This window comes from Cnephaeus nilssonii, assembly GCF_951640355.1.
Source record: "Cnephaeus nilssonii genome assembly, chromosome: 14".
NCBI lineage: Eukaryota > Metazoa > Chordata > Mammalia > Chiroptera > Vespertilionidae > Cnephaeus > Cnephaeus nilssonii.
The window spans coordinates 16,404,071-16,424,383 of NC_137085.1; the positions used below are offsets into that span (position 1 = coordinate 16,404,071).

The 20,313-nt window shown below is 43.7% G+C and overlaps 1 protein-coding gene across 1 annotated transcript; it reads left to right on the forward strand.

Annotated features, from left to right (window-relative positions):
* Positions 1-1,821: 1,821 nt before the first annotated feature.
* On the forward strand, positions 1,822-2,799 carry LOC307111137 (olfactory receptor 1J4-like; the record flags this gene model as incomplete). Its single annotated transcript, XM_079790821.1, has 1 exon — positions 1,822-2,799. One exon carries the CDS (start codon positions 1,822-1,824, stop codon positions 2,797-2,799), a length of 978 nt encoding a protein of 325 aa, XP_079646947.1.
* Positions 2,800-20,313: the final 17,514 nt, after the last annotated feature.

Consider the following 20,313-nt stretch of genomic DNA (forward strand, 5'->3'; position numbering starts at 1 on the left):
TACATTTTATTTTTTAACCTTTTGCACTCGGATGTTGAGTGTGACTCGACACGGTTAGCATTAGAATAAAGGAATCGAGAAAAAAGCAAGCGAGTGCAAAGGGTTAAAAGATTTTCTTTTTTGTCATTTCTTTTATTTACCTTTCTTCTTCTTTACTCTTATTAAACATCCCAGGAAAATAACCTTCAGGCATCAGGCTGTGTGAAGTTATTGAGCAGAATCATCATCAAATAGTGGAGAGACCTTGGGAAAGTTACTTAAATTTTTTGTCTTAGTTTCCCCATCTATAAAATGAAAAGAATTACACTTCTATTGTGAATCTTACAGAGGCTCTCAGTAAACAGTTTTTGTGCAAAATAAAGTTAATATATTTGAAAATTTGTCAGTTGGAAGGTATATAAATATAAAGGAATGAAATTATCTAGTAAGAGGTTCCAAAACTTTGGACAACTTTGAGTCCTCACAGCTCTAATGTAATACATTGTACTGCCCCCCCCCCCCACGCAAGAAAAAGGATGTTTTCCTATGTAATGGTTAAGAGCAGGGTTCTAATCACAAATATATATTAGACGGAACCCCATGAAGTAGCTAATACTTGGTGATTTTTATTATATAAAAACTAGTGGCTCAGTGCACAGATTTCTGCACCCACAGCAGAACATAGAATCACATGGCCCCACAAGGAATCGGGCTCCATCCTGTTTTTGGGGTGCATTACCCGAGAACCTCCACTGCCAAATCACCACAGCTCAACAGCTGCTGTGTAGAGCTTCTACCCGTGGTGGTCAGTGCATGTCATATGTACTGGCTGGTCAGATGGTCACTTAGCCTTTTACATATATAGATGATAATACAAATTTTAGACATTATATTATTACATACATTATACATACAGATATAAACACGTGTGTGTGTTCATTTATTCCCTACTGCATTGCTTACGCCTAGAGAATTTATATCATTTATGTTTCTATATCATAAAAACTAAAACAGGTGAAAGAACACAAATTCTTAGTGCAGCTGTGACAAGATTTTAAAATCTGGGAATGTAAGGTTGACATAAGGATTTCATTAGGAAATGTAGGTAGGTCCTTAGGCTAATACCCAAATGTTGTACTAAATGTTCAACCATATTATGGAAGATAGTATGTGGACTAGTTTGATTTTGGAGCTATTCTGGCATGAAGTGCTTTTAAATGGCAACCCATTTGAGAGTGCCCCTGAGTTTACAGCTGTGGGTCAGTGAGACCCGGCAGATTCACAGGAGGAGTTTGAAAATGCTCTGAGAAGCCCAACTCACCCCTGAAGACTCACATTATTTTCAGGCACTAACAACCGATACCAGTTCCAGGGCTCATTTTCTGTTTCTGCCACAGTGAATTATTATGTTTTGGCTCTGGGCTTGTGTAGAAATTATCTCTCCATGCTCATCAAGATCTAATCTCACAGAAGTGGGCAGCTTGCTTTTCTTGTTCACTGCTGCATCTCAGTTCTTACAAGAGGTCCTGACACAGACATGATGTTAAAAATTATGGTTAAATAAAACAGAGAACACCCTCTTGCGACTGTGTAATGGTTAAATAAAACAGAGAATACCCTCTTGCGACTGTTGATTAATTTCGGGTTCAATGTTTTCATGGAGCCAGACTGGGAGAGAAGAAAGATGCATACATCCACAGGTGTGAGAAATAAATATGAAAAATTTTAAAAATGACTGGTTTTCCCACAGAATGATAATATGACATGTGATGGTCCTGGCCATCCTATCCAGGTTCCTGAGATTCCCACACCTTCTTCATCCCCAGCAGACAGAAGAGCAGCATGAGGCCTGAGAACCAGAGCAGCGTGTCCCAGTTCCTCCTCCTGGGGCTCCCCATCCCGCCAGGGCAGCAGGGCGTGTTCTTCACCCTGTTCCTGGGCATGTACCTGACCACGGTGCTGGGCAACCTGCTCATCATCCTGCTCATCAGGCTGGACTCCCGCCTGCACACGCCCATGTACTTCTTCCTCAGCCACTTGGCCTTCTCTGACATTTCTCTTTCCTCTGCTATTGTCCCAAAGATGCTCATGTACATGCAGACTCAGCAAAAATCCATCTCCCATATGGGATGCATTTTTCAGTTGTATTTTTTCATACATTTTGCTGGTCTTGACAATTTTCTTCTGGCTGTGATGGCATATGACAGGTACGTGGCCATCTGTCACCCTCTGCACTACACCATCATCATGAGAGAGGGGCTGTGTGTGTTGTTGGTTGCTGGCTCCTGGATTATCTCCTGTGCCCATGATTTGTTGCACACTCTCCTATTGGTCCGATTGTCCTTTGGTGCCGATAATATCATCTCTCATTTCTTCTGTGATCTCGCTGCTCTCCTGAAGCTGAGCTGCTCAGACATCTCCCTCAATGAGCTGGTCCTATTCGCCGAGGGAGGAATGATTTTCTTCCTGCCTTTTGGTGTTATTTTGGGCTCCTATATCCGTATAGGGACCATCATCCTGAGGGTACCCTCCACCAAGAGACTCTTTAAAGCCTTTTCTACCTGTGGCTCCCATCTCTCTGTGGTGTTTTTATACTACGGGACAGCTGCAGGTGTTTACCTTTTCTCCTCATCATGGGGTTCCAAAGACATAATTGCTTCGGTCATGTATACAGTAGTTACCCCCATGCTGAACCCCTTCATCTATAGCCTGAGGAACAGAGATATAAAACAGGCCTTAGAGATGTGTGTCAATAGGATTAAGTTCCTTAACTGGAAATCACTAAATTTTCTTGCTACTGTTAGGAGGACAGTGAGATAGATCTCCTAAAATTAGTGTATGGTTGACATTGGAATATACCTTTCATAGAACATGCCTTTGGTTGTCTTGTACAAATTTATTACTATGTCAACTAAGTCATGTTTGATTCTTGGATTGTTAATAATTCTTTATTCCTAATTGATGATTTTCATTTTTTCATCATCTCTTATAAGACATATGCAAAATCTTATGCAGAACATGTTGCACAATTATAATTTGTGAGTTTGTCTCCATTTTGTGATATCTCATTTTTGCTTATGTATTTTTATTTTATGTTATAAAAACTCACTTATTTAGCATCATATTCTGCCTCTGGTGAACTTTATTTATATATTTATTTTTGAACTAATTCCTTTATGCTGGGTTTACTTGGCTTAAAGCTGATTGTCCACATCTCTTCCCACCGCACAAACAATGACATCATGTTGGCAGACTGCAATCAGCCATGGTGAGAAATTACATATGAAAATTGGTATGTGCTATAAAGCAAGACTGTTAAAAATATAGAGACTTTTCAAAAATGCATTTAAGAGCGTATCACTTTGTGTATAACTAGAAAACTATTTCTAGTAATTGGGTCCTACCTTAACACCTCATTTACTTCTCATACAAGTATAGGTACATATAAGATATAAATACAGATACAGATGTAGATACCAGTGTAGTACAGGTAATAAAGACTCCCATGACCTGGGATTGAACCCACAACCATTCAGTGTGCAGGCTGAAGCTGTAACCACTTAGCAACAACGGCCAGGGCTATTCCCCATTCTTTCTGTCTCAGTCCTGACCTACATCCTATGAGCACACACACCCTAAGCTTCAAAATGAGTAACTATGGCAATGGATTATTACTCAGACAATAAGAACTCATGTGTCATGATGATATAAATGAATAAATAAAAAACAAAATGACTAGGGAATGAGGGTAAGTTTTTTTTATAGGAGAATACAACTAATAAGCAAGAAAGATACAATAGAATTAGAAAAATCACCATTTTGCCTCAACATTTTCAATAATTTTGTCATATAAGAATTACCAATGGATGTTAACTATAGTGGGTGAAATTTTAATAAGGAAAAAGTTATGCTTACATAATATCAAATGATACCTACTAATTACAAGGTTAAAATAATAACTTGAAGAAAATTGTAACTTTTCTGTAGAGAACTTGCCAGACACCACCTTAACCAACTGATCAAGGATTAAAACACTAGATATTTCATCAAGATATCTGCAGATTAGCTGAAAGTTACACCTACTAGCTCCCAGCCCCAAACCAGATTTGCAACTAAATTACAGAGCAATCAATTTGAAAAATAACTCAAGAATAGCTAATATGAAAACTTATAACCAAAAAGTACAGAAGTCACATGGGGGTTGGTGAGAAGGGTGGAAGATGGTAAAAGGGAGAGCCTCCTCATAAATGTGCGGTTGTGCTGAAAAGCCAGAGGGATATCGCAGGCATGGAGCTCCCTCCCCTAAGAAGCATAGGGTCTCAACCCCATGCAGGGATCCCAACCCAGAGCAGCAGAGACTTGAGGAGGAACTTGTGAAGCATCTGGTGTTTGGAATCAGTGGGGATTCTGTCCACTGGGGAGATTTGGACCACACTATCACAGGTAAAGCAAAATAAAGAGTTCCCAGTCTTTATTCGTTACCACCAAACCAGCACTGCAAGAAATGTTAAAGAGACTGCTTTCAGAAGAAGAAAATACATATTGTAGAGAGGAACATAGGTAAAAGAAAAAAAATGGCAAGAAACAAGTAGCTATCAATAATACTTTAAATGTAAACAGATTATTTCCTCCAATCAAAAGACATAGGGTATGGGGAGGGTGGTTGGGTGGGAGTTAATCAACCAAAGACATTGTATGCATATATGCATAAACCATGGACACAGATGAAAGGGTGGTGAAGGCCTGGAGGGGGAGGGCAGGCTAGGGAGAGTCAATGTGGGGGGGAAAAGGGGGACATATGTAATACTTTCAACAATAAGGAATTATCCTATCTAATAAAGAGGGAATATGCTAATTGACACACACACTGTCACGAAGATGGCGGCGCCCACAGCCAATAAGGAGGGAATATGCTAATTGACAGCCCTGCCCTCAAGGATGGCGGCGCCCACAGCAAATAAGGAGGGAATATGCTATTTGACTGCTCTACCTTCAAAGATGGCAGCGCCCACAGCCAATAAGGAGGGAATATGCTAATTGATTGCCCCGCCCTCAAAGATGGTGGCACCCACAGCCACAAGATGGTAGCACCCAGTCCCCTCAGCTCTGCCAGGGTGGCAGGCCCACCTACCTCTGGAGTCCCCCAGTCCCCTCAGTTCCCCAGCCACCCAGTGCCAGCCTGAGGCTCAGGCAAGCCTCAGATGGCGGCTGCCCAGCCGCCCAGGGCCACCCGAGGCTCAGGTAACCAGGGCCACTGGAGGCTTGCGCTGTTGGCAGTGCCAGCAGCAGAGGTGTAATGGGGCATCGCCTTCCCCTGATTGCCCCTGAGGGCTCCCAGACTGTGAGAGGGGCAGCCTGGGCTGAGGGACCCCCCTCCAGTGCATGAATTTTCATGCACCGGGCCTCTAGTTTTAAAATAAAGATGTTAATGCATCTTATGTTCCAAAAAAAAAAAAAAAGACATAGGATAGCTGGATGGATAACAAAAACAGATCTAGAGACACAGAAGCATCGATCAGATGCTCAAACGTCAGAGGGAAGGTAGGGGAGGGTGGGGGTAAGGGGGAGAGATCAACCAAAGGACTTGTATGCATGCATATAAGCATAAGCAATGGATGCAGACAACAGGCGGTGAAGGTGAGGGCAGGACTGGGGGACTGTGAGGACAATGAGGGGATAAGGACACATTTATAATACCTTAATCAATAAAGAAAAAAAACATAGGATAGCTGGATGGATAAGAAAACATGACATATATAAATATATATACACACACACACACACACACACACACACACACACACACACACTGGTCTGGTGCACAAAAGTCATGTACGGGGCAGGGGCGGGGGGAGTGTCCCTCAGCCAAGCCTGCACACTCTCCAATCTGGGACCCCTCTCACAATCCAGGACTGCTGGCTCCCAACTGCTCGCCTGCCTGCCTTCCTGATTGCCCCACACTGCTTCTGCCTGCCAGCCTGATCACCTCCTAACTACTCTCCTGCCAGCCTGATTGATGCCTAACTGCTCCCCTGCCAACCTGATTGCCCCTAACTACCCTCCTCTGTAGGCCTGGTAACCCCTAACTGCCCTCCCCTGCAGGCCTGGTCTCTCACAACTGATCTCCCCTGCAGGCCTGGTCCCTCCCAACTGCCCTCCCCTGCTGGCCTGATCACCCACAACTGCCCTCCCTTGCAGGCCTGGTCCCTCCCAACTCTCCTCCCTTGCTGGCCATCTTGTGGTGGCCATCTTGTGTCCACATGAGGGCAGCCATCTTTGACCACATGGGGGCAGCCATCTTGTGTGTTGGAGTGACAGTCAATTTGCATATTACTCTTTTATTAGATAGGACTAGAGGCCCGGTGCACGAAATTCATGCACTAGGGAGGGTGTCCCTCAGCCCAACCTGCACCCTCTACAATCTGGGACCCCTCGGGGGATGTCCAACTTCAGGTTTAGGCCCACTGTGGGATAGGGCCTAAACCTGAAATCGAACATCCCTCTCACAATCCAGGACCACTGGCTTCTAACCGCTCACCTGCCTGCCTGATTGCCCCCTAACTGCTCCTCTGCCAGCCTGATTGCCCCCAACTACTCTCCCCTGCTGGCCTTATCACCCCCAAGGCTTTTATTAGTATAGATAGAGGCCTGGTGCATGGGTGGGGGCCAGCTGGTTTGCCCTGAAGGGTGTCCCAGATCAGGGTGGGGGTTCCCTTGGGGTGTGGGGCAGCCTAGGCGAGGGGCCTGTGGTGGTATGCAGGCCAGCCATGCCCCCTGGCGACCCAAGTGGAGGCCCTGGTATCTGGGATTTATTTATCTTCTACAATTGAAACTTTGTCGCCTGGAGCGGAGCCAAGCCTTCTGCTGGCTCCATGGTAGCAGCCATTTTTGTTGGGATTTATTTATCTTCTATAGTTGAAACTTTGTAGCCTTAAGCAGAAGCCTGTGCCAGCCAGGGTGTGCAGAAAGCTTGGCTTCCCCCATCACCGGGAAACCCAAGCCTCCCTCCTGCTCTCTCCGTGGCTGCAGCCATTTTGGGTTAATTTGCATAGTCGCTCCTGATTGGCTGGTGTGCGTGGCTTGTGGGTGTAACAGAGTGATGGTTCATTTGCATATTACTCTTTTATTAGATAGGATATGCTGTCTACAAGAGATACACCTCAGAAGAAAAGATTCACACAGGCTGTAAGGGAAGTGATGGAAAAAAATATATTCCGTGCAAATGGAAACCAAAACACACATACACACACAAACACACACACAAAACCACTGGTTTCAAAAAAAAAATCATAACAAGAGAAAAGAAGGTCACTACATAATAGTAAAGGGATTGATCCAACAAGGGGTTATAATCCTTGTAAACATATATGCACCTAATGTAGGAGCAATTAACTATATAAAGACATTCTTGGTGGACTTTCAGGAAGAGATTGACAGCAACAAAGTCATAGTACATGTCTGTCATTACTGGATAGATGTTTCAGATAAAAAATCCAGAAGAAAAAAAAATGACGTTAAAAATCAAACTGGATGGATTTAATTCATACTTATACAATATTTTATCTCAAAGCAGCAAAATATACATTATTTTCCAGTGCACATGAAACATTCTCAAAGTTACACCACATGTGAGGACACAAAATAAGTCTCAATAATTCAAGATGATTGCAATAATATCAAACATCTTCTCAGATAACAATGGTATGAAACTAAAAATCAACTACAGTAAAAAAAAAATTCTCAAAATCATTCAAACACATGGAGGACAAATGGCATGTTATTAAGTAATGAATGAGTTACCAATGAGAACAAAGAAGAAATAAAAAATCAACTGAAAACAAACAAAACTGAGAACAAAAACACAAAATCTATGGGATATAGCAAAAGCAGTCCTGAGAGAGAAGTTCATAGAATTACTGGGCTACCTCAAGAAGCAAGAATAATCTCAAAAAAAAAACCCCACAAAAACCTAATCCTACACCTAAATAAACAACAACAACAAAAAGAACAACAAATGAAGCCAAGAGTAAGTAGAAAGAAGGAAATAATAAATATTTGAGTGAAAATAAATGACAAAGAGACTAAAAAATCAACACAGAAGATCAATGAAACCAAAAGCTGGTGCTTTGAAGACATAAACTAGATTGATAAACCATTAACCACACTCATTAAACAAGAGAGGACCCAAATAAATAAAATGAGAAATGAAAGAAAAGTTAATAACTGACATCAGAGAAACACAAAGTATTATAAGAAAGGACGAAGAAAAATTAAATGCCAACAAATTGGACAACCTAACTGAAGTGGACAAATTCCTAGAAACATACAATCTTCCAAAATTCAATCAGGAAGAATCAGAAAAACAGAATATACCAATAACAACTAATAAAATTAAATAATTTTTAAAACTCCAAATAAAAGTTCTTGACTGCATGGCTTCAGAGGCAAATTTTACCAAACATTCAAAGAACTAACTTCCAAGCTCTTCTGGTGAGGCCAGCATTATCTTAATACAAATACTATATAAAGCCACTAAAATAAAATAATCTGGTAAACGTAGATGCTAAAATCCTCACAAAATTTTACCAACTGGATCCAGCATTGCATTACAAAGACCATACACCATGATTAAATGGGATTTATTCCAACGATGAAACATTGGTACAATATTAGCAAATCAATAATGTGATACATCACCCAAACAAAATGAAAAATAAAAATCACATGATCATATCTATAGATGCAGAAAAGCATTTGATAAAATCCAGCACCCATTTATGATATAAACTTTCAGAAAATTGGCAATAAAGGGATCATACCTCAACATAAGTAAGGTTGTACATGAAAAATGTACAGCCAACAAAATACTCAATAGGCAATAATGATATGCGTTTTCTTTAAGATCAGCAATAAAACAGAATGTATGCTTTCACCACTCTTTTTCAACATAGAACTGAAAGTCCTCGTTCAGAGAAGAAGAAGAAATAAAAGGCATCAAAATTGGAAAGGAGGCAGCACAACTGTTATTATTCCAGGAGACATGACAATGTACATAGAAAACCTAAAAACTTCACCAGAAATCTACTAGAACTAATACATGAATTCAGCAAAGAATTCGAATACAGAAATAATATCCAGAAATTGGTGGCATTTTTATACTCCAATATAGAACTATCCAAAAGAGAATCTAAGAAAACTATCCCATTTACTATTGCAACAACAAAAAATAAGGTACTTGGGAACAAATTTAAACAAGGAGGTAAAAGACCTGTACTTGGATAACTATAGGACATTGATGGAAGAAACTGAGAAAGACACAAATAAGTGCAAGCATACACTATGGTCATGGATTGGAATAATTAACATTAAAATGTCCCTATTACCCAAAGCAATCTATAAATTCAATGCAATTCCTATTAAAATACCAGTGACATATTCCACAGGTGTAGACAAATATTCCCAAAATTTATATGGAACCAAAAAAGACCCCATATATCCTCTGCAATCTGGAGAAAGATGAAAAAAATTGATAATTCTGGATATCAAATTATACTACAAGGCCATAGTATTCAAAGCAGCCTGTACTCACATATAAGAACAGGTATATAGATCAATAGAACAGAAAAGAGAGTCCAAAGATTGACCCATATCTTTATGGTCAATTAGTATTTAACAAAGGATGCAAGAGCATACAATGGAGTAAAGACAGTCTCTTCAACAAATAGTATTGGGAAAACTGGACAGGTACATGCAAAAAAATGAAAATAGACCAACAGACACAAAAATAAACTCAAAATGGATAAAAGACTTAAATGTAAGTCCAAAATCATAAAAATCATAGAAGAAAACATAGACAATAGAATCTCACACATCTCTTGTAGCAATTTTTTTGTTTATATATCTCCTAGGGCCAAAGGAACAAAGAAAAGAATAAACAAATGAGACTAAATCAAACTAAAAAGCTTCAGCACAGCAAAAGAAACCATCAGCATAATGATGAAAGGGGAACCCACTGTGTGGGAGAACATATTTGCCAATGATACATCTGATAAGGGGTTAATTTCCCAAATATATAAAGAACATCTACAACTCAACACCATGAACAAAACAATCTATTAAAAATTGAGCAAAGGACCTGAAAAGACACTTCTCCAAAGAGGGCATACTAGTACATATGGCCAATATACATATGAAAAGATGTTCATTGTCTTTAATGATCAGAGAGATGAAAATTAAAATGATAATGAGATATCACTTTACACCTGCCAGAATAGCTATCATTGATAAATCAGCAAACAAGTACTGGTAAGGATGTGTAGAAAAGGAAATTCTAGTTCACTATTTATGGGAATGCAGACTTTTGCAGCCACTGTGGAAAAACAGTATGGAGTTTCCTCAAAAAAATTAAAAAAGGAAATGCCTTCTGATTTAGTGACCCCACTTAAAGGAATATGTCCTAAGAATTCCAAAACACCAATCAGAAATAATATATGCCACCCTGGACAGTGTGGTTAAGTCATTAGAGCTTCTGCTTCTGCCTGTGGACCAAAGGGTGGTAGGTTCCATAACCAGTCAAGGGCATGTACCAGAGTTGCAAGATTGATCCCTGGCCCCGCTTGGGGCACATTCAGGAGGCAACCATCAATGTGTCTCTCATTGACGTTTCTCCTCTCTCTCTCTCGCTCTCTCGCTCTCGCTCTCGCTCCGTCCCTCCCTCCCTCCCTCCCTCCCTCCCTCCCTCTCTTTCTCTCTCCCTGTCTCCTTTCCTCCCTCCCTCCATTCTACTCTATTTCAACTCACTGGAAAAATATCCTCTGATAAGGATTAACAAAAAACAAAAAAACACACAAATGAGAGGGGTATAAAGGTAAGTTCTTTCTTATAGAATACAACTAATACAAGAAATGATAGAATTCATAAAGAGCCACCATTTGACTACCACCTTTGCAATAATTTTGTCGTATAAGAATCATTAAAGTGAGTGGGTGAAATTATAGGGAAAATACTATGTTTATACTAGAGGCCTAGTGCACGAGATTCGTGCACAGGTAGAGTCCCAGGCCTGGCCAGAGATCAGGGCTAATCAGGGCCTTCAGGTTGCTGGCTGGGGCCTTCCTTCATTCCGTGCCAGCCCCTAGTGGTCAGCACATGTCATAGCAAGCGACTGAACTCCTGGTGTCCTGGTAGAACTCTTGAGGGACACTTTGCATATCAGCCTTTTATATATATAGATAATATCAAAATATCTACATAAATTATACCTTTTAATTACAAGGTTAAAATCCTATCTAATAAAAGGGTAATATGCAAATTAACCATCACTCTGTCACTAATATGACGGCGCCCAGTCCTCTCAGCCCTGCAAGAGTCCCTCAGTCCCAGTGCGGGAGGGAAGGGGGGGTAGGGTGAGCAGCCTGGTGGAATGCTTGCTTCATCGCCATGACGACGAGGCAAGCGTTCCAAGCCCAGCCACGGATGGGCCTCTGGCCAGGCCAGGGCGAGGAATCCTATCTAATAAAAGGGTAGTATGCAAATTAGACGTCACTCCGCTACAAAATGGCGGCGCCCATAGCCACAAAATGGCGGCGCCCAGTGTTCTCGGCCCCGCCAGAGTCCCCCAGTCCAACCCCGCCAGAGTACCCCAGTCCAGCCCCTCCCGAGTCTCACAGTCCGGCTGGGAGGCACTCGCGCTCCTACGCAAATGATCAAGCCCCACGCACCAGCCGGTCCCCCGCCGCCGCCGCCGCCCGAGGGGGACCGGCCGCCGCCGCCGCCGCCGCCGCCGCCGCCCGCGCGGGCGGACCGGCCGGGGCGTGGGGCTGTCAAAGACCCAGCCGCACGCCCCCGCCGCTCCGCCGCCGCCGCCGCCGCCGCTGCAGCGGACGCCGCCAGCGTGGGCGGACAGGCCGGGGCGTGGGGCTGTCAAAGACTCAGCCGCATGCCCAGGCCAGTCCGCCGCCGCCGCCGCCACCATGGCAGGTTAATTTGCACACACAGGTGCTGGGCGGAGAGCAGAGTAGTAGAGCCAGTGGAGAGTGGAGCGGCTTGGGGAACTTCACTTCCCAAGCCACCAGACAGAGAGCAGAGAGGGAGAGCTGGCGGTTTGGAGGAATTGGCAGAGCGGGAGGCCGTGGGACGGAGACAGAGTAGGAAGGGAAAACCCAGAGTGCGAGGAGCACCAGGAATTCTGGGACTCATAGTTCTGGTGGCAGACAGATCTCCTAGACACTAGAGCAAAGTGAGCCTGGAGCAAGTTACTGTTGCAGTGGGAAATGGAGGGAAAGCAAAGGTGAGAGACATAAGTAAAATCAGAGTGTCTAGGAAAAATTAAAGGGAAGATATCCTAAAACTTCCAGGAAATCTCCACCAATGAAGCAAAGAAAAAAAAAAAATGCCTCTATTATTCTGTGAGCAACAAACCCAACTGGGTTGGGGTCTCAGACTATTCTCTCATATGATTGCAAAGACAGACAGAAACTCCCAGATTGAAGAGGGCTCCCAGATTGGAGAGGGTGCAGGTCGGGCTGAGGGACCCACCTCCTGTGCATGAATCTTCATGCACCGGGCCCCTAGTGCTTACATAAGAAGAGAAGGAACCCGCGAGCTGAGTAGAGTTGAGTGGCCCCTGACTCCCGAGCAAGGTCAAGTCCGGGCAGCCAGAGGGTAGAGGGGGTGGAGAATATTGTGACAGAAGGGGCTGGTGGCAGAGGCACAGGGGTGAAAGCCAGCCAAGAAAGAGAAAGGAAGCCCTTTATCGGAGTTCCTGAGAACAGGGAGGGAAGTTGTTTGCATTTCCCAGCCGCGGATGGGCCTCTGGCCAGGCTGGGGCACAGAAAGCTTGGTCATTGCCCCGGTGACGAGGCAAGCATTCTGCGCCCGGCCACAGATGAGACTCTGGGCTGTGGAGAGCCTCTAGGCAGCTGGCGTGGAGCGGCCAGGCCTCACAGAGAGCTGCTGGTACACAGATTCGTGCACAGGGCTACTAGTAGTAACTATACAAAACTGTAACTTTACAGTAGGTAACCTGGCAGATAAAACCATAGCAAATGAAGATAAGTGAAAATACTAGTCATTGGAAAAATTAATAGCATATGCCTTCTAATAATATGCACTGTGGTATATCTGCCGAAAATCAAAGTATGAAACATACACACATACAAACAAAAAAATGGTAAACATAGTAAGACGTTAACAATTATGGAATCTGAGCAATGCCTATCAAGGAATTCTTGATACATTTTTTAACTTTTCTGTATATTTAAAATCATTTCAAAACAAAAAGTGGAAATATCCTTTGTCCCAGCTTGAACAATGCCCAAGAAGAAAGGCGTCCAGGCATGACTGGAATCAGGAACACTGTCCCCCAGGACTCCAGTCCTTCTTACTCTTGGACCCTGGGCTCCCCAGAGGGCAGTCAGAAATTAGCCACAAGCTTGGGGACTTGGTTGCAGTCTCTCAGTAGCAGTGAAGTGTTATATGTGGACTCATTTCTCTGGAGCTGGTTAAGGAAAATGCAAGTCTATAGAAGTGCTAAGGCCCCAGATATTGCTTCTGTGTGTCTGGATGTTAGGTCTCCTGAAGAAAACCTGAGGAGATGCGCGATAAACTGGAGCAGAAGGTGTCTGAACTCACCAATGACGATCCCAGGTGAGAGGAGCTGGAAATCTACACTTGGCGATGGATCTGCCTGTGTGCTAGTGCAGTGGTCGGCAAACCATGGCTTGTGAACCACATGTGGCTCTTTGGCCCCTTGAGTGTGGCTCTTCCACAAAATACCACGGCCTGGGCGAGTCTATTTTGAAGAAGTGGCATTAGAAGAAGTTTAAGTTTAAAAAATTTGGCTCTCAAAAGAAATTTCAATCATTGTACTATTGATATTTGGCTCTGTTGACTAATGAGTTTGCCGTCCACTGTGCTAGTGGGTTCATGTGTGAGACTCTGTGTCCATGACTGTGTGTGTGTGCATGTATTATATATGTTTCTGTTATTTAATAGTTGTGTGTGTGTATGTGTGCGCGCACGCACGCGTGCTGTGTATGTGAACCACAGTCCTATTTTAGCAAATGTAGTACAAGTTATCAACACCAGGCATGGATTAGGGACTACTGATTCATGTCTGTCATCATAAACACTGGCATCACAGCTGAGCATGAGGAGTGAGATTGTTGTCTCTGCTGCTGGACAAGAAGATGCCCGACCTCACCAGGAACCAAGGTCAGGTCAGAGAGGCTCATACCTCTGCTTAGCAGCGTGTGCTGGTGCATATGGGAGCTGTGTCTGTGGGTTACTCACTCATGTGTGAGAGCACGAAGGTGTGCTGTTGAGCTCTATGTGTATGTGACCATGTGTGTGTGACCATGTGCATAGGGTATTGGGGTGTTTTAATGACAGTGCCTATGACTAAACAGGCTTAACTGTTCCATGCTGACTGCCCTCCCCTAGTCAAGGGATGGTCAGAAGTGTGGAAGCGTGTCTCTCATTAATAGGAGTGTGTGTGCTGCTTGCTGTAGTAAGTGTGACTAAGTAAGCATATGTGTCATTGGTGTGTGTTTCTTGTGAGATTTTTGAATTGTTTGTGGTCTTGTGTGATTTTGGTACGTGTGTGTAGTGTTTGAGTTATGTATATGTGGTGAGTTGAGTTGTCCTGAGTTAGGTGTGTTAGTGTGTTTGTGGGTGAATGGTACATCACAGAGTGTTGTGCATATCTCACCTGGTATGTTACTTATACTTGCATGTATGTATATGAGTATTCATGTGCTGAACCACAGTGAGGCTATTTGTCCCTTAGGATGGGGATGTGGGCATTGGTGACTGGAATCCTCAAATCAGCTGTGTGTGTGTGTGTGTGGGGGGTGCATCCCTGTATCTGATTTGTATTCAGGACCTCAAGAATTTCCTTAAGTGTCCTTCTGAGACACTTAGTGTCATCCTTCTGAGGCACCATTAGCTGAGATAAGCCCACTCAAAACCTCTCCTTGTTTCTTTTATTTAATACTAGAGGCCCAGTGCATGATTGAATCATGCACGTGTAGGGTCCCCTACATGCTTTCGCTTTCGATCGTGGAGGAGCTGGGTGCCTGTCCGCTAGTGCACCAGGCCTTTCAGAAGCCTCCGGCTCGGTAGAGCCTTCTGAAAGGCGTGGTGCTGGAGCAGACAGGCACCCAGCTCCCCTGCTTTTGATGGTCCGCAGCGGGACGTGAGCTCGCTGCCCCAGAGGCCCCTTCTGACCGCAGCACAGCCATGGCGCAGACGCTGAGCTCTTGCCGCCGCCGGTGACACGAGCTCAGCGTCCCGCTGGCCCAATCGGCTACCCTGGCCACCCCAGAGTCCCGCCCCCTGTGCTTCCTGCAGGCCCAATCGTGGGCGTAGCGGAGTGATGGTAATTTACATATTACCATTTTATTAGGTAGGATATTTTTATTGATTTCAGAGGGAGAGAGAGCTGGAAACATCAATTATAAGAATCATTGATCGGCTGCCTCCTGCACGCCTCCTACTAGGGATCTAGCCAGCAACCCAGGCATGTGCCCTTGACTGGAATCAAACCTGGGACCCTTCAGTCCCCAGGCCGACACTCTATCCACTGAGCCAAACCAGCCAGGGCTCTCCTTGATTCTTGAAATAAATCTGCTCTCATATCCATTTACCCAAGTGACTGATCAGAATTTTACAACTTCTTCTTTAGTTTATTAAACATCAAGGCAAAATAAACTATAGGCATCATGTTGTGTGAAGTTATAGGGCAGTGAGACCTTGGGAAAGTTACATAAATTTTTTTTAATCCTCAACAGAGGATATTTTTCCATTGATTTTAGAGAGAGGGAAAGACAGAGAAATATAGATGAGAGAAACACATCTTTTGGTTGCCTCCTGCATGCACTCCAACCAGTTCCCAGACTGGGAAGGAGCCTGCACCCGAGGTACCTGCGCTTGGCCAGAATCAAAACAGGGACCCTTCAGTCTGCAGGCCAAAGCTCTATCACAGAGCCAAACCGGCTAGGGCAAGTTACATAAATTTTTGGCCTCAGTTTCCACATTACAAAATGGAAAGCATTACACCTGTTTCTGTGAATTTTACAGAGCCTCTCAATAAATATTTATTGTATAAATAAAGCTAATGTATTTGATAATTTATTATCAGTTGGAAAGAATATAAATATAAAGAAATGAAATTATCTAGGAAGAGGACTAAGGTTTTTGGACAATTTTTGGTCCTCACAGCTCTAAAATAATACATTGTTCTTGGCTCCCTTAAGCAAGAAAAGGGAAGTTACCATGTGCAATGGTTAAGATAATGGGTCTGATCACAAAGATATAATAGATGGGACCCCAAGAAGTAGCTAATTCCTGGGAATTTTTAATATAGAAAAAAATGATAATACATATATATCAAGTTATAAACATTACATATCACATATATTTAGATACAGATATACACACAAGTGTATATGTGCCCTTCTGTCCCCTAATGTATAATTGTGTGACTACAGAACTTGTGTCATTTATGTTTCTATTTCTTAAAAGCTAAACAGGTGAAAAAACACAAATTCTTAGTACAGCTGTGAAGAGGTTATAAAATCTGGAAATGTGCCCAGCGGCTTTGGCTCAGTGGTTGAGCACTGACCTATGAACCATGAGGTTACGGTTCAATTCCTAGTCAGAGCACATGCCTGGTTTATGGGCTTGATCCCCAGTGTGTGTGTGTGGGGGGGGGGGGCGTATGGAGGAGGCAGCTGATCAATGATTCTCTCTCATCATTGATGTTTCCATCTCTCCCTTTCTTTCTCCCTGAAATAAATAAAAATATATATTTTTTAAATCTGAGAATTTAAGACTGATGTGTGGATTAATTAGAAAAGGTAGGGGAGGTCTCTAGTCGAGTATCCAAATGTTCACCAAAATGCTCAGCATTATTATGAAATATAGTTTGTGGACTATTCTGTCTTTGAGCTATTCTGGCATCCAGTGGCTTTCAATGGCCACCCATTTCTAGACTGTCCCTGAGTTTCTAGCTGTGGGTTAATGGGACCCCACAGGTTCACAAGAGGAGGGTGGTAACACTCCAACAACACCCACTCAGCATTGGAGTCTCACGTTACTTTCAGGCAGAAACAACTGACACCACTTGGCAGGGGCTCATCTTCTGTTTCTGCCACAGGGAATTACTATGGTTTGGCTCTAGCCTGGTGTAGAAATGATGTCTCCATGCTCATCAAGATCTAATCTCATAGGAGTGGGGACCTTGCTTTCTTGTTTATTGCTGAATTTCAGTCCTTAAAAGAGGTCCCAACACAGACTTGATGTTAAAAGTAATGGTTGAATAAAACAGCGAACCCTCTCTTGCTTCTCTGTGATGATGTCTTCTTAACTACAACACGGGGGATCAATGTTTTCCTGCATCCAGATTGCAATAGATGGAAGATGTATACATCCACAGGTGTGTGGAAATAATATGAAATTATTTTAAAGTGGTTTTCCTAGAAAATGACAGTATGAGATGTGATGGTCCTGGCCATTCTTTTTAGGCTCCTGAGACTCCCACACCTTCTTCATCCCCAGCAGACAGAAGAGCAGCATGAGGCCTGAGAACCAGAGCAGCGTGTCCCAGTTCCTCCTCCTGGGGCTCCCCATCCCACCAGGGCAGCAGGACGTGTTCTTCACTCTGTTCCTGGGCATGTACCTGACCACAGTGCTGGGCAACCTGCTCATCAGGCTGGACTCCCGCCGGCACACGCCCATGTACTTTCTACCAGGATCTGGCCTAAACGGGCAGTTGGACATCCCTCAAGGGTTCCCAGATTGGAGAGAGTGCAGGCTGGGCTGAGGGACACCCCTTCCCCCCAGTGTACGAATTTCGTGCACCAGGCCTCTAGTCTATATATATAAAATCCTAAGTGACCAGCCAACCGTTCAATAGCTCTGATGTGCACCAGGGGGCAGACGCTCAACACAGGAGCAGAAACCACAGGTATGGAAACATGGAACAGACTGATGAGTCTCAGAGGGAAGGGGGAAAGGAGGAGCTTGGGAAGAGATTAACCAAAGATCTTGTATGCATACTAGAGGCCCAGTACACGGATTCAGGTGGGGTCTCTCAGCCTGATCTGCACCCTCTTGCAATCCGGGACCCCTCAGGGGATGTTGGATTGCTAGTTTTGGCCTGATCCCCACAGGCCAGGCTGAGGGACCCCACCAGTGCACGAATCAGTGCATCGGGCCTCTAGTTGGTTAATAGAATTATATAGGTTTCAGGTGTATATTTCTATACTTCATCATCTATATATTATATTGTGTGTTCACCACCCAAATTCAGGTCTCCTTCCGTCACCATTTATCTTCCCTTTACCTTCTTCTACTCCCCTCCTTTCTTCTGGTAATAACTATACTGTTTTCTGTATCAATGAATTGTGGGGGGTTTACTCAATCCCTTTACCTTTTTCACTCAGCCCCCAACACCCTTCCCCTCTAACAGCTGTCAGAATGTTTTCTGTATCTATGAGTGTGCTTGTATTCTGTTCATTAAAGTCAACATATATGTGAAATAATGTGATTTTTGTCTTTCTATAACTGGCTTATTTTGCTTTGCATAATAATCACAAATTTCATCCATGCTGTTTGCAAAAGGCAAGATTTTCTCATTTTATGTGGCCAAGTAGTATTCCTTTGTATAAATGTGCCATGGCTTCCTTTCCCTTTCCATTGAATTTATTGGGGTGACACTGGTTAACAAAATTATACCGGTTTCAGATGCACAATTCCACAACACATCATCTGTAGACTCTATTGTGTGTTCACCAACACAAGTCTCCTTCCATATCCTCTTCAATTTTCCCCCACGCAGCCTACCCCTTGCAATCACCATACTATTGTCAGTGTCCACTAGGTTTTCTTTTTTGCTGAAATAAGAAACTCAGAGAAATATTTGTAGCACAGCATTTTTATCCACTGCATTTTTAATTTTTTTAAGAAACTCCATACTGTTTTTCACAGTGGCTGCACCAATCTGCATTCCCACTAACAGTGCACAAGGATTCCTTTTCTCTATGTCCTTGCCAGCATTTCTTTGTTGATTCATTGATGATAGCCATTCTGGTAGGTGTGACGTGATATCTCATTATGGTTTTCATTTGCATTTTTCTGATGATTATTGACATTTAGCACCTTTTCATATTTCTATAAGTCATCTACATGTTCTCTTTGCAGATCCTTTTTCCATTTTTTAATTGGATTTTTAGTGACAACATGGTCAAACAATACAAATAATTGTATTCATCTCATATCTTTTCTGCCCCACCTCTTATAGATAAAAAATCTTATTAGTTTCTGATAATTCTGACTGTGTTTCTTTTTGCTCAAATAGGAAGACACATGTATATTTTATTTCCCCTTCATTTTTTACATATAAAGTAGCATGCTATGAGTGTACTTTTGCACATTGCTTTACCCCATTTACCAATATATCCTCAGATACCTAAGATTTGGAACCAATTTAAGTGCCCATCAGCAGATGAGTGGATTAAAAAACTGTGGTACATCTACACAATGGAATACTACATAGCTGTAAAAAAGAAAAAACTCTTACCATTTGCAACAGCATGGATGGACCTAGAGAGTATTATGCTAAGAGAGATAAGCCAGTCAGAGAAAGATAAGTATCACATGACTCAAAACTCAAAACCATAAAAATAAATAGGCAGCCACCCCTGCCTGGGACCTGCTACCTTGGCTGTGGTCCCACAGTCAATGAGTCTCCAGCCACCCTGGGCGCAGGTTCCTGTGAGTTCTGAAGCCCGGTCCCCCCTGACAGGCCCAATGCTGTAGCCCAGGGCACTGCAACCACCCGAGCAGCAGACATGTGAGCAGCCCGCTCCTGTTCAAGGATCAGCAGCCCCGCCAGCAGACCACCTCAGGCCTAGGAGCAGCAGCCTCACGTGGCCTGCCCCTGTCCAAGGAGCAGCATCTGTATAAGTGGGCCACTCTCCGGTCCGAGGAGCAGCAACGATGTGAGCAGCCTGCCCCATCTGAGGAGCAGCAGCCGCAACAGCAGCCCATCCATGATTGAAGAGCAGCAGCCCCTTGCAGCTAGCCCCCATCTGAGAAGCAGCAGCTGCGCGCAGCCCTCACGCTGCCCCCATTCAAGGAGCAGCAGCTGTGTGAGCAGCCCAACCCTGTATGAGGAACAGCAGCGCTGCAAGCAACACGCCCCCATTCTAGGAGCAGCAGCCGCCTGAGCAACCCGCCCTGGCGGCTGGGTCATATATGGTTGCCTGTGTCCATGCACTTTTTCATATCCTCCTCTTGGTCCAACTGTCCTTCGGTGCCCACAATATCAGC